The 14,477-nt window shown below is 38.2% G+C and overlaps 2 protein-coding genes across 13 annotated transcripts in view; one reads left to right on the top strand and one right to left on the bottom strand.

Annotated features, from left to right (window-relative positions):
* Positions 1 to 1,065: 1,065 nt before the first annotated feature.
* On the top strand, positions 1,066 to 12,015 carry si:dkey-183p4.10. Of its 4 annotated transcripts, none has more exons than XR_005129809.1 (11): positions 1,066 to 1,144; positions 1,435 to 1,589; positions 2,355 to 2,443; positions 2,537 to 2,605; positions 3,697 to 3,818; positions 5,854 to 5,966; positions 6,062 to 6,219; positions 6,451 to 6,547; positions 6,638 to 7,277; positions 7,386 to 7,456; positions 7,532 to 7,587. XR_005129809.1 is itself a non-coding variant. In XM_017722211.2 (8 exons), the coding sequence occupies exons 3-8, from the start codon at positions 7,579 to 7,581 to the stop codon at positions 10,968 to 10,970; spliced, it is 2,133 nt and encodes a 710-aa protein (XP_017577700.2). In that variant the 5' UTR covers positions 6,742 to 7,277; positions 7,386 to 7,456; positions 7,564 to 7,578; the 3' UTR covers positions 10,971 to 12,015. The 4 variants fall into 4 exon arrangements, 2 of the variants coding, with proteins under 2 accessions (XP_017577700.2, XP_017577699.2); XR_001859012.2 differs by having other exon boundaries at positions 2,537 to 2,623; XM_017722211.2 differs by lacking the exons at positions 1,066 to 1,144; positions 1,435 to 1,589; positions 2,355 to 2,443; ... (3 more) ...; positions 6,062 to 6,219; positions 6,451 to 6,547 and adding exons at positions 7,781 to 9,520; positions 9,630 to 9,696; positions 9,800 to 9,857; positions 9,942 to 10,064; positions 10,869 to 12,015 and having other exon boundaries at positions 6,742 to 7,277; positions 7,564 to 7,621.
* The window catches only part of kcnq2a (potassium voltage-gated channel, KQT-like subfamily, member 2a), a 38,743-nt gene continuing 35,429 nt past the window's right edge, over positions 11,164 to 14,477 (bottom strand). For 8 of the 9 annotated variants that reach the window (XM_037535792.1, XM_037535793.1, XM_037535794.1 and 5 more), the window contains one exon: positions 11,164 to 13,984. In XM_037535792.1, the coding sequence (XP_037391689.1) occupies positions 13,259 to 13,984 (726 nt within the window). In that variant the 3' untranslated portion in view covers positions 11,164 to 13,258. The remainder of the gene's footprint in view (positions 13,985 to 14,477) is intronic. The other variant, XR_005129806.1, reaches the window with a different exon arrangement.

Here is a 14,477-nt window from a genome sequence, read left to right as displayed (position 1 = left end):
TATTATTTATTTATTATTTATTTTTTATCTTTTTAAATGCAGGCCAAAATTTCATGACAAATGGAAAACGTCCAGAGGGACGTACACTAATATCTTGTTAACTTCTTGTAAACCTCAAGAATGTTTTTCTTTCTCCTGTAAAGTTGCTTTTTTTTTGGAGATGTTAGGTTATGTTGTGAAAGTGGTGATCAGTAAGTTATACATTTTAGGAGATATTTCTGAAGTGATTAGATATAAGATTTAATGACGAAGGAGAAAGTCAAAAAATGCAACCAACTTCTAAGACTATGGAGCCCCATTGTTGACATCCTGTATAAATAAAAATATTGTGTGGCCACAACTCAGTAAGGCATGGGAACAAGATAATTAAGTTGTGGCCACGACTTAGGCATGGGAATGAGAACCTATTCATGGCCACAACTTAATAAGGCATGATCTCATTACCATGCTGTACTGTTGTGGCCACGACTTAATTATCTTAGTCCCACACCTTGCTAAGTCACTGCCATGCATTCATATCTCATTTTCATACGTTAATAATGTGCGGCCTCACAGTGTTTTTACTTATATGGGATGTCACCAGTGGTGCTCCGTATAAGACTAAACTTTGGAGGTAAAAATATGCCCACAGATTTTCTGAAAAATAAAAGCAAGTCTTCTGAAAGTCCAAAACAATGCTGAACAACTGATATTATATTTAGTTGTTATGAGTAATACTGAATACATCACTGAAAAATGAATGTTTTGATTGGAAAATAAATGAATGAAGGGTGGTTTTCTACAAATGAATGTGCCAAAATATCATCGACATTTGTTGTTTTTTCACTTATTCTATGTGATTTCAAAGGTATGAGCTGAACTGAAACATGTCATTTTGTAAAAGAGACAATATGCACCTGATGGTGCTCAATGGCCATTGTGTTACTGCAGGTCACCCTCTTCAGCTTTCCAGATTGACCTGCACTGTGGTGGACCACTGACACAGCTCATTTTAAAAGGCACATACACACACACACGTTGCCCCTCCCATTAGCCTTTCTGCCTTTCACAATATTTCCTGTGTGATCAAAAGACTACCAGAGTCCATTAAAGACATGGAGTGCACTGGACAACCATTACAGTATCTGGAGACCTGTGACTTATGGTAAGTGCTCCCTTCCTCTAATATAACTATCATAACCCATAACTACAGTTTGGTGTTTGTGGCAATTGCTTTGCCATGTAATAACAGCATGATGTAGGGCTGAAACTGCAACACATTGAATACGCAGTGCTGTTATAAAGTGGTTACAAAGCATTTATTTGCTGTTATGTAAGCAACAGCAAAGCCAGAGACGAGGTCTAATGACATTGCTCTACTCTAACTACAGTGCGTATCCTACTCAATAAATGAATGGTCAGTGTGTGTTTAGGATTTTTTCTGTTCACCTCTAGGTGCTGTGAAAATGAGGCCAGCTGTTTTGCTGATGTGTTTTGTGGGAATATGCTTGTTCTCAACAACACTTTCCGTGAAAATTTGTGCCTTTAATGTCCAGAGCTTTGGGGAAGCAAAAGCCAACAACAAAAAAGTTATGGGGATTTTGATCAAGGTAAACAAAGATGTCATTGTGGACCACAGTAGTGATTAATAATATATCCTGTAATGCTTCTGAAAGGCCCTAACATCATCTGAAAGACGTATCTCTTTCTGCACTGACCAACCACTTCATCAAGTAGACTTATTTTTACGCTCATTGTCCATTTTATCAGCTCCAATTACCAAGGACCACTTAGTAGTTCTACAGTTACAGACTGTAGTCCATCTGTTTCTCTGCATACTTTGTTAGCCCCCTTTTACCTTGTATATTAATAGTCAGGACCCTGACACAACAACCACAGAGAAGGTATTATTTGGGTTGTGAAAAATTCTCACTACTGTCATTGTGGTGGTGTGTTAGTGTGTGTTGCGCTGGTATGTGTGGATCAGACTCAGCAGTGCTGCTGGAGTTTTTAAACACTTTAGTGTTGCTGCTGGACTGAGAAAAGTCCACCAACCAAAAATATCCGGCTAACAATATCTTGTGGGCAGCGGCCTGTGACCACTGATGAAGGGCTAAAAGATGACTAACCCAAACTGTGCAGCAAAAGATGAGCTATCATCTCTGACTTTACATTTAAGGTGTCTAACAGAGTGGACACTGAGTGGACACAGTGCTTAAAAACTCCAGTAACACTTCTTTGTCTGATCCACTCATACCAGCACAACACATACTAACATGCCACCACCACATCAGTGGTCAGTCAGCATATGCACCCCTAAGGATGTTACTCCTAGCACACATTTGTTTATATGATAATATGTTAATTATTTTCAGATCATTTCCCGCTGTGACTTGAGTTTGATTCAGGAGGTGCGAGACTCTAAAGGTGAAGCCATCCCTGTGCTGCTGAAGGCCTTGAACAGGCAGGTTTACAGTTACTATAACGTTATCCCAGGGGTCATTTGATGTGTATCTTTTATATCTTTTTTTTACAATATTTTCATCATTCCACCCAGGTTTGACAAATCTCATATGTACAATCATCTAGAGAGCAAGCGACTGGGAAGGACGACTTACAAAGAACAGTATGTGTATATTTACAGGTAACATAAAAGTGTCCAAAGCTCATGTTTTTATCTACGAAGACATGGCAGTAACACTTTACTTGAACCCTGCTACATCCATTTTAAAAAGTTGAAATGCTGGATTTACTTAAAAATGTTATGTCAAGTGGTTCCACGCAACTGTCTTAAGTAGCCTCTAACATTAAGACTTTATAACAGCACTGTTGCGCTTATTGAATTATTCTTGAATTATTGAAGTACATCACAATAGAGCGATTTGAGTAATTCTACATAAAAAAACGATTATTTCTTTTTATGTATTACCCAAAAATGAAATGCTGGATTCACAAAATGTTATATCAAATGGTTCCTCGCAACTGTCTTTAATAGCTTTCAAGATGGTCGACGGAATAATATGTACTTTGAGAGTTCAAACTTCTTAATTGGACTGGTCAGTTTTATGTATTACCCCAAAATTCTAATTAATATGGTCATGCCCTACTAATTAGGTTTAGGTTAGATCAACAAAACTTTATTACATTGTTAGTGTGCTACTGAGCTGTTGTAGAATTACACTCAAATATAGGTTAGATGATAACTTACACTTACAACCAACAACAATGAAGCTAGGAGTTAATAAATATGCACATGCAATAGGAGGTAGGCTGGGGGAAAGACAGGGTGAAGAGTTGTAAAACATATAAAACAATATACAAAGATATGATGCCTGGAGCTATTGGGTAAGATGTTGAGTACAAGAATACAGGGACCAAACAAACACTTATAAAGTACACAAAAAAACATCAACAAAACAACACAGCTAACTCAATTTCACTTAATTATATGCATTTGTTAAGTGTTGAAGCATCAAAGAATCAGTTAAACTGATTGTGATGACATATTTCATAACAGTTACCAATAATGGTAGCATGACACCATCATGACACATTGACATGATAGCATATGGCATCTGCAGTTATGGCATGATTATGTCAGTGTAATGTAACAAGCTTCAAGTATAGTGTTGCTGACATGACGTTGTTTCAGGTTTCTCAAATCCCTCATCAGACTTAATGTGAAAGTCATGTTAAACTGTTGCAATGTGGTCTCAGGAAAGATATGCTCCAGGTGCAAGAGCACTTCCATTATCCTGAACTGAAGCAGCAAGAGTCTAATGACACAGACGTTTTCTCAAGGGAGCCTTTCATAATACGCATCCACTCACCCACCACCCGTAAGTGCAAGAGATTTTATCATGGCCCTTTCAGCAAACTGCCTCCTCTACATGTTATTTAATTGTACACATTACGTCTATCCTGTACATGGATAGAGCAAGAAATCTTTTTGTACAGAAAGGATGTAGTCAAGCATACACTTATGCATCTGGTCATTAGTAGACTGCAGCACTGTAAATGTGAACAAACAGCTGATGACTGCAGTGAAGCAAAACCATAGGAAGGAAACAGTGTGGGTTTTTATTATCTGGCACATTTTTTTTTCTTTTAATAACTTAAAACACCAAACTCATATTTGCCTTTAAATGCCAAACTGCATTGCTTCTACACAAGAAAAAAGAAGTTGCCTCCTTCTGCTGTGTCTTAGTTAGTGAGTAACAAGTTTAGGCCTGGTTTAGCTTATTTGTGCTGTCTCTAACACTACTAGCTGACAATGACTCCAAACAGCCAATCAAGTTGTTTCTTAGGCTTGCACATATAGATATATTTATTTCTGCATTATTAATTGTTAAGATGTAAACAAAGTAATTCAGAATGATTTCGTGTGAAAATCGGACTCAGAATTGTTCACAGTGGTGGTGATAGGAGCCAGACCCTCTGATGAGTTTAATGCCTTTATAAGCTGCGCCTCAGGAAGTTATTACATGAAATTGTGACAAAATAGTTTGTGTGATGACTGAGATGTTGTGTTGTGATACTTTTCAGATACATTTTTGGTCCTGGGGGGTCCAAGATTCCCTAATTAATATCTTGGACCCTCTAGATGTCTCAAAATCAAAATTCTGGGGCGTCCCCAAAATAAACTTCTTTTTCTGACATAATTCTGACATTAAGCTGTCTGTTAGGGAATAGACACTTCAATACAAATTTAGGGAAATGTCATTATTTATACTACTTCATAATTGGAGAGCTTCTGTCTTTAATATTCTTAACTAACTATGCAGCACTGTTCTGCCTCAGGGTGGCACTGTAGCAAATTAGTTCACCCTGTTGGTCCTTTATAGCGTATACCAACGATACCTCTGAAAAACGTCACAATATGGTATAGCATATTTGTAAACCTGAAAACTTGCCCAATTTTAAAGAGTTTGGAGGAAAGAGTGAATTTTTACTCATTTCTCAAAGACACTAAAGGAGATGTATAAGAACTCAATTAATGTGTGGAAGGCTGCATAACCAAGCCAGAATAAACATTTCCAAAAGAATTGTTGAACCAAACATTTTTGTGCCGCTAAAGCCAGCACCAATACCATTAAGGCAAGTAAGCTGACAGCCAACACTGGAGTTGCCAGCCAACATGGGACCCCCTAAATGCCAAAGAGTGGTGTTTGATAACAAATAAAGTGATTATAATTGCACGGCAAACTTTTCTTTCCTGTAAGTACCATGATGAAGAAATCCAAGTCAGTCCAATCCAGGCTTCTCTAACCATTTACCATTTCACATCAAACCACTCAGTATGACTTTGCTTACATCTCAGTAATTAAATTATGCAGAGGTTAAGAAAAGCCCCCTTTAAAGGGTCCATAATGATATTGTGACATTTGAATGGGTTTATATAGCAAAACCAGTCATGACACGTTTTAATATGACTTTTCCAAACTCTTTGTCCCTTAGAATGGAACATTTCTCACTGTGCCTTAAAGACTGTTGAATGTAAATGCCCTCTGTTCTGACTGGCTGCTCTGTATGGTGCCTCACTCAAAAAGAAGTCCAGGCTGAAACACAACATGAATGACCGGGACAAAACTGCCATAGGCTGTATAGGCAGATATATAAAAAAAAGAGTTGGGTTTCATGACAAAAGCAGCTTAGTTTATGTATACGGATTGTTAGAACTGCAGAGTCAGGGTACAGTTAGAAATTTTAATGATGTATATATATTTATTTTATGAAAAACTGTTTTGCCTGATATATGCCCTTAAAGGTATAAAAAAGTGTGAAAAGGGGAAACTTGATTACATACTCCAATAGGATTTTCTGTGAAACGTTACTATTATGTCATTTAATATTACTGGTAATTTCCTTTAACAGTTGTGAAAAACTTTGTCATCATTGGTCATCATACCTGTCCTACAAAAGCCATGAAAGAGATGGAAGCACTTTTTGGAGTTTTCCAAGCAGTTAAAAAGAAATGGAAAACAGAGGTCAACCATTATTTCTTCATTCAAAATGCGTTTCTCTTCTATTTTTATTTTCAGATCTGTTTAGAAAGTTTTTTTTTTATGTATGTTCTGTCTAGAATGTGATGTTCCTGGGAGATCTGAATGCTGACTGTGGCTATGTGACTATTAAAGGCTTAAAAAGCCTTAAACTGAGAAATGACCCAAGGTTCCGCTGGCTGATTACGGATGAAGAGGACACAACAGTCCGCGACAAAACTCACTGTGCTTATGACAGGTCAATATCGCACAACACAGGCTCACATTCAACTGTTATGAGTTTTTGAGTCATGTATTTTTTCTTTCACTTTTATTTATTAGTAATATGCACATGAACCTAAATAGATACATATTTACTAGCTGAAGTCATAAAACATTTTATAGTAGCTTTTAATCAAATTTCAGATACATTACTAGGAGTGATGTGAGGCTGTTTTAATGTTTTAATATCCCCCTTGTCTCAATCCAGGATAATTGTACATGGCAAAGAACTGATTTCTGGGATTGTGCCAGAGTCTGCTCAGCCATTCAACTTCAAAAATGTGTTTCGTTTAACTGAGCAGGAGGTACTGTCGCTTGTGGCTTATCTACAAAATCAAAACGAGTATTTTATTGTTGCACATCAAACTAAATATAGATTTTTTTGTTCTGTTTAGGCTTTGGAAGTCAGTGACCACTATCCAGTAGAAGTTGACCTAAAGCCAAGCCACCACTACCTCGTTCGTCATGAGCTCTGACACAACAAGAATTTCTGATGTAACTTCAGGGCCCAGAACCTGCTGTTCCAGGAGATTTTTACATGTTATTAAATATAAATGTGTCTCCACATCCTGGAACAACTGATTAAAATTTGCCTCTCAATGTAAATTTTAAATAAGGAATTCTCTCAATGTTCTGGTACTTCTCCTTTTTCCACCTCTATTATTAGTGATTCATTGCCACACAAAGCGTACAACTGTTTTACTGAAAAGTATCAAAGTAGTTCATCTGGAACATGTTTTGTACATGTTCTTGTTCAACAAACTACACTTTCAATACAAATTATTCATAATATATCGGTTAACATTTATAAAATGGTAATATAATAAAAATAATCACTGCAAATGCTGAGTTGGCTTAGGTAGAACTAGAAGAGTCTAATACATGCTGCCATGTTTGCAGTAGCATGTAGATAAAGCTGTTTCTGGTGATGGAAGAGGATGTACCTTTTCAGGGGGACTCAGCTATGCGTGTTTGAAACCACAGCTGTCACTGTGCTGTTACTGAGGCAACAAAAACAAAACGGACAAACTCACGGTTGGTGTTTATTCTGAGTGAATTTGCAAAAATTTTAATCTTTTTGTTTATATGCCAATATTTCTAACTAGCACAATGCTTATCCAGATGCATTTTACTTTTTTTAAGTTTTCAGAAAGAGTAGGGTGAAGATAAACTGTTTCATGGATTTTGACAGGAAGTGACTTTGAAACAAAGAGGTAAGTATCGCACCCGCTCTTTTTTTTTCACTCATCAAACGTGTGCTCAACATTTCTTTTTATAAATATCAAAAGGAATCACAAAGGCTTTTTGGCACCATCTGCAGTTTTTAACAAAGAGAATGGAACAAAACATTGCCGATTTGCTGAAAGATGCATTTTCAGGTAAGATAATAATTCTAGAATGAGCCTTCAATCTTATCTGGTACTAGGTGGTTTAGGAAGATATTTCTTGAGTCTGGATCTATTTTACCTTCTTACGGACACTGACAGTAAAACTGACAGTAAAACTGTATTTTTTGTGCATTTCTGTATCTACTTTAGAAGTTGATATAGACTTTGAACATATACAGCTCGAAGAGGGTGGGGAGATTGATCTGAAAGATGCCAGCAAGCTCTGGCCAACATCTGACCAAGGCTCAGTCGAGACCTTCTCTAGTGTTAACAAACAAGAAGAGAATGAAGACAGTACTGATAGCAGTGAGGAGAGCGCATCAAGTAATCAACACCCTGTAGAGACAGGATGTGCACTTTGTTCATCTCAAGAAATAGACTCTGATCAGTTTGCAGAAAAGACATCAACGAAAGTGAAAGAAGTTGACCAGGCAAGTGAGGAGTGCACTGTAGAGGACGAAAGCAATCAAAGTGATGAAGAAATAGATGTTTCTATGCATGAAATAATGGTTAATGTCAGTATCTTGGAGGAAACAGAGGATCTTAGTCAGGGCGAAGAACTTTCTTTGGAATCTGTTGAGGATCAAAGAACATCCAGTGAAGAATATCAGCAACTAATGGAACAAATGTCATCAGGTCTTGTGCCCAATGAGATGCCAGAAGAAAGGGCATCAGGGTCAGATGATGAAGGGCCAGAGATCTGCAGCGCAAGAGAACAAACTTCTTCTCAGTGTGACTCCAATGGCAATATGGAGGAGACTTTAATTGCCATTAAGGAAAATATGTCTGCAGGGTACCGTGTTGGAGATGACCTGAGAGAGTTTACAGAAGAGGACCAGGAACAGGTTGAGGAAAGCCTTGCTGATTACCCCTCAGACTTATCTCAAAGTGAAACTGAAGAGTGTGCAGAAAGTGCTGGGGACCAGATATCCACACTCTTGGACAGCAGTTTGAGTTTGAGCAATGATCAGTTAAACAAGACGAAAGATTTATCCCATGCAGAAGAAGACAACTTGCGAGAGGAAGACAAGCCAATGGATTTTACCTCCACTGACAGTGATAGCGAGATTAAGGAACCAGAAGTTCAGACAATATCAGAAGCAGCAGACATGGATACATCCATCCAGAGTGAGAATGCTGATGAGCATGATGTTGAAGAATCTCTAACAAATGATAGCAGTAGAGAGGAAGACACCAGGAATCAAGGAATGGGAGATGAAAGAGATGCAAGGAATGGAAATAATCAAGATCAACCAGACTATGATAGTGACATAAGTAGTGACCACAGCACAAGTCAAGAGGAGATTACTGAGGGCTTTGTGAGGGATGAGGAAGACTGGAAATGTGACATACAGCAGAATAACTTTATGGAGGACTTGGACAGAGCTGATCTTGACATTGATTTAGGGATAGATACAGAAGATAGAGATGGTAGCAACCCCGAGATGGATAGCGACTTCACAAACACAAGCCCTTTCTCATATAAGTGGCACTGTGGTGAAGAACCCAATGAAGAGTCCAATGAGTCATACCCAACATTACAATCAGTCCACCTGGATCCAGCCGTCAAAGAACAAGATACACCCCTAGCAGAGATTTTAACTAGTGCGAGAGATACCAACACCTTAATCTCTGAGGTGTTTTGGTCCTCAGAACTATTAATGAGTGAAAGTAAGCTCCTAGATGAGTATGACTGGGACTTGACTGGAGAACAGCAACTTGAGATGAATGTCGGTGAAGAAGAAAACCAAGAGGACACAGAAGAAGTCCTGGAGGCGTTAGACAATGATGATGATGGGGAAGAGAAAGCACGGGACTGGGAGCAGGAGAAAACAAGAATTGAGGCATTTTATAGATACTATAATCAGGATGAGCAAGAGGACAAAGCAGGTGAGTAGTTTTAAATAGTCTGCATTTCACCATAGCACTTTTAAACTCTCCAACAGATATCTCAAAATATTTCTAAATTGAATAATTAGTTATTTTTTTACCCTTATAGACAGGAATCATAAGGTTACCTTTTGTTTGGATCATGAATCGTCTGAATATGAAGAAGAGTCTGAGAGGTATGCTGAAGTGATCATTATACCAATAATATTTGTGTGGTTGTCTATGGACTTTACACTCACCATACTACTTTTGCATTCTATACTCATATTCATTCCATAGCAGTGAAGAGGAACTGGACAAGGACCCTGACATACCTCCAACTACAATAAAGCCTGAGGTGAGAAAATCAACCAGCATAAGAGTGATAACTACAGTAACTACGATATGGCAGCTGAGACTGACAGTATTTTGTATATTGTAGTACCACAGTGAGTCAGATGATGAACTGCAGGAGAAGCATTTCATCCCTGAGAAGCCAAAGCTTCAACCAAAAGAGCAGCAACCTGTGAGCCCTACATGGAATGCAAGTCCTCCAAGGAACAAGGTAAAAGCCTGGGCTGTTAAACTTGGACTATATGGAAACAAATGCATAATTCTGTAGAGATTCTCAGTTATCTTAGTTTAGTCAAACTCTTTGGTAGCAACAATTTACCAGATTGTCTAGAATAATGAGCATTTGCCTGAGCAGAGCTGCTTTACAAAAAGAGCTTTGACAACCAATTTTGACTTTGGTTTATGTTTGCAGAAGATTTCTTATAATCACTTGAAGTGATAGCTCAGCAAACAATCGAATGTTTTATGTCCAAAGTTTGCTTCTTTAGTTTTGCGCTGGAGCTACAAGCCTAAAGTAGCCTATTAGGTAAAGGAAGCTAATAGTCACCAAAGTAGCATCATGCAAACTGCAAATCTAAGTCATCAATATTGCTTATACAAACTGAGATGCTTTTCTAAAAATGAACAGAAGTATACAGTGTGTGTCAGAAACCACATAAGTGCACCTGAGATTTCTTAACAGCTCCACACAATTTGAGGCAAGTGTGATGATTAGGCATGATGCTAACACTGTAAGGTTTCGAGTTAGCCACATTAGCTTTGTAAATCCTAAAGCAAACCTAAAGAAGGAAAATTTGGACATTTAACATGCTAAGTTCATTTGGGGTAAAGGGAAACTGTGTTGATTTCTTACTGAACCATCATTTTAAATATTTTTAACATGCTATAATACATAAAATGTGAAGCACTGCTACAGAGCGTACATGAGCTTCAATTGGTATATAAACACATTCATTTTAAATACACAGACTGTTCACTGTCTCATGGAAATCTTTCTGTGTTATGTCCATTGCAGTGTCTTGCTCTGCTGAAGTCAGTTTTAGCACTGGGCCTGGCGACCGCGATAGGCATGGTGACATTCTGGTGGGCTACAGACAATCTGGAGTGGATACACTGAATTCACACCTTAATGTTTCTGCCTGCACTGATAAAAAGAAAACAGTAAGATGCAAGAATCAATATCATACTCAAAATAAGATATTCTGCCTTTTGGCGTAGGTGTAAACATACAGGAAGGGCCATGAAATGTTCTCTGAAATTTTAGAGCAAAGTGTGACTTATTGATCACTGTGAAACAGACAGCTGATGAGTCAGTTGAGATTAAGCCCATTTTATTTCCTTACAGATTACAACCTTCTAGCATGCTCTAAAACAGTCTTTTACAGACAGACAGCTGATGAGTCAGTTAAGATTAAGACCATTTTATTTCCTTACAGATTACAACCTTCTAGCATGCTTTAAAACAGTCTTTTTAAAGGTGAAAAAAGATTTCAGTCTCACCATATTGTAAATGTTTCATGTAAATCTTCAGTGTTGGCATCAAGGAAAACAGCTGAATGCAATGATGCTTTTGATCACGGTTTCTTTCATTTCTATAGGCACAATTTTGTGTTACCATCACCAATTAAGTCAGGCTCCTCTAAACATGCCATGCAGTAAGTGTAATCAGGGGGAATGAATATTGTGAGGCACCATTTTTGTTACTAAAGCATAAAGGTATCTTGCTGCTTCTATTCAACTAAAATGCATTGCATGTGAAAACATCTTTTGACTTCATGACCCTTAGCCTTGTTCAGCGAATTCAGCTTAATCATTTCATATTTCCTTACTGGTCAGTGCTTTGTCTTCTTGAAGGAGCTACACATAGGTTTAAAGAAGTTATAATGCTTTTGCTTGCAGATTCAACCATTTTTGTTTGCAACACAAGCTATATTTCTAGCAAGCAAAATGAGCTAAAGGCATTTGCCACAATTAACACCGCTAGGTTATTTGGATGAAAGTACCATCAGAGTTTGACCAAAAAAAGGACTTTTAATAAAGTACATTTAGTGACTACTGATAACCAATGACTCAGATGTTTAAAAAGATTAAAAAATGCATGTAAACTGTAAAACTCTTACCTGTAATTTCTATTTGTACCAATAAAAATACATGAAAAGCCACATTCATATGAGGTGAAAGAAAAAATCTTTATGTGTAAGGCATGCTCAGTTTTCAAGTGCTCCCTCTATCTTTGGTTGGGGTAATTTCTTTAAAGGCGATTGAATTTCCATTATATCTCTCACACAGATCCCTATGTTACCCTCATTGTTTTATTACAATAACATTTCCTTAACATACAAAATCAATAAAACTGAATGAGCAACCAAGATTAGTCTCATGTAGCAAGCGAACAATCATTATGTATGTACAATCATAAAAGGTGCTTTTAATATTGCATAAGCGCTGGTACCTTAACTATTCTAAATAATACAAACAGGTGACCCACTCAATTTTAAGTGTTGGGGATTCATGCCAATACCTGCATGCACACAGAATCCACTTTTTAAGTGTGCAAAGATGGCCACCTTAAATTGTCAGGCTTCGAATGTTTGGAATTATGGCCCGAATATTATTCATCATCACTGTAGTCATACCAAGCATTTCCACTGAATGTCCACTGAGTACATCACATTTAGTGTTCTATGTTATTGACACTATTGTTCAAAAGTTTGAAATCACTTACCATATAATAACTGATGCTAAGTTATTCAATAGTGTAGCTTTCAGTATTAAAAACTTGACCCCAGAAAGCATCCTTAGATGTTTCATTTAATATATTTTTTTGGAAAAAAGAAGCTATTAACCCTCTCATATCTACATGGCTTATTAGTTTCATAATTCATTTTATAATAGTAACTGAATAATTCATATTCCTATGAATACTGATTAAAAACTCTTATTTGGATTGAAACTGAAGAGTAATAATAAGCTTAGACTCCAAGGGGTTAAATCCTAAAAAACATGCTGTAATTATCTGCTGATTGTAATTTCTTGTCAAGTTCTTTAGTCCAGGATTTGATTACCATTTTTCAAATATGAGCCATTTTGGACTCTGATTTCATTATAACCTCATTCCTGATAATATGTAGCCTTGTCAATTATCAGCAAGTCATCTAGAACATGTAAAAAAAAATATGGATTGCAGCAAATCATTTTAAACTTATACTGGTAGCATCATGTTAGAAAAGCTTTATTTATGTATCTACAACAAAACTGATGTTATATTATTGAGGGATTCCAAACTTTTGAACAATAATTCCATATTTTTGAAAGATGATTCCAAAATTCTAAGCAGTAGATCCATGTTTACTTTTTTAAAATTATATTCAATCCTCAGAGGATCTGAAGGTCCCTTTCTGAAGTCTATTTGAATCCTGGCCAGCCCCGGTCTCCAAAGGCCACAGTTTCTCCAGTAAAAGACAGAGGAGAAGGGCCGCCAGGCGTGTAGAGGTCTGAGTCTGTGTCTGATTCACCTTCGGCCAGATACGGCCTTATGCGAGTGCACACGGCCCCCCTCCCCCCTGCCCCGAACAGGCCCAGGCTGACTGGAGGAAGATAGTCCTCCTCCTTGGCCTGGGAGATGCTGAAGCCACTGAAGGAGCGCTCTAGCTCTTCATGGTCCACTGAGGGAATGGAAAGAGACGTGTCACTCTCCACACCGGCCTGAGCCCTGGACCGCCGGGACCTCCGCTGTCGTCCACTTTCACTGCTCTCCTGAGCAGGCGGGGGTGGGATGCGGTAAAGTGAGGGGTCATCTGTGCCCACAGGGGAAACCCCACGACTGCTGTTCCATAGTGGCACATTCAGAGGCAGCTCACTTTGCTGCTGTTGCCGGCAGGAGGTGGACAGACGGCACTGACCATCAGCAGAACCATCAGCAGAACCTGGCTCCGCAGATGAAACTCTCTTGCTCTTGTTCTCTTCCTTCTCATCCTGAACTTTCTCGCTCTTGTCCTCGGGGCTGTGGTATGGGGGTGCCGGGTCAGGGATTTTGAAGCCCAGTAAAGCCTCTGTTTCAGACCGCGGGATGCCTAAGCGGGTAGTGTATACGTTTACCAGGAAGTCCAGCTTACGGTCCATTGCACCCACCTGTGGGGCAGAAGAGACTCTGAGCACTTTCCTTGTACTCAAATTCAGGAAATGGCCCCATACACTATTTCCCTGTCACCCATGTCACATAATCTATTAATCTGTACTCTTGTAAAGCTGCTGTGTTTTCTTGATCTTAATTTTTTCCCTGAAGTCCATCAAAATGTTTTTAAAACTGCTCTCTCGTGTGCCTCCAAATGCAGTCCAAGCTTAAATGTGGATCAATCTGTTATGTTCTGAAATCCTCAGAGATGTAGAAAAAATCATTTTCAACTTCTCATTTTGGCTATCTGGATCCTTCGAAAGGGTGACATAGCCAGGAACGGTACTATGTTTAATAACTTTCCCCCACATCTTCTGCATCAATTCTTATGCTGCAAACTGTCTGCAGTAAAAACTCTCATGACTTTATTGGTCAATCATGATGAAGAGATAAGAAGACCACTGTAGGCTAAATGGTAAACTCTTCTTGGCTGAATGGGCAGTCATATGC

This window comes from Pygocentrus nattereri, chromosome 28 (assembly GCF_015220715.1).
Source record: "Pygocentrus nattereri isolate fPygNat1 chromosome 28, fPygNat1.pri, whole genome shotgun sequence".
NCBI lineage: Eukaryota > Metazoa > Chordata > Actinopteri > Characiformes > Serrasalmidae > Pygocentrus > Pygocentrus nattereri.
The sequence above is the reverse complement of the archived record's forward strand: the minus strand, read 5'-3'. Positions and strand labels throughout refer to the sequence as shown.

Coding starts and splice junctions, on each gene's coding strand:
- si:dkey-183p4.10 (XM_017722211.2), top strand. CDS start 7,579: ATGGAACAAAACATTGCCGATTTGCTGAAAGATGCATTTTCAG. Junction 9,697..9,799: donor TATGAAGAAGAGTCTGAGAG/GTATGCTGAAGT, acceptor TTCATTCCATAG/CAGTGAAGAGGAACTGGACA. Junction 10,065..10,868: donor CAAGTCCTCCAAGGAACAAG/GTAAAAGCCTGG, acceptor TGTCCATTGCAG/TGTCTTGCTCTGCTGAAGTC.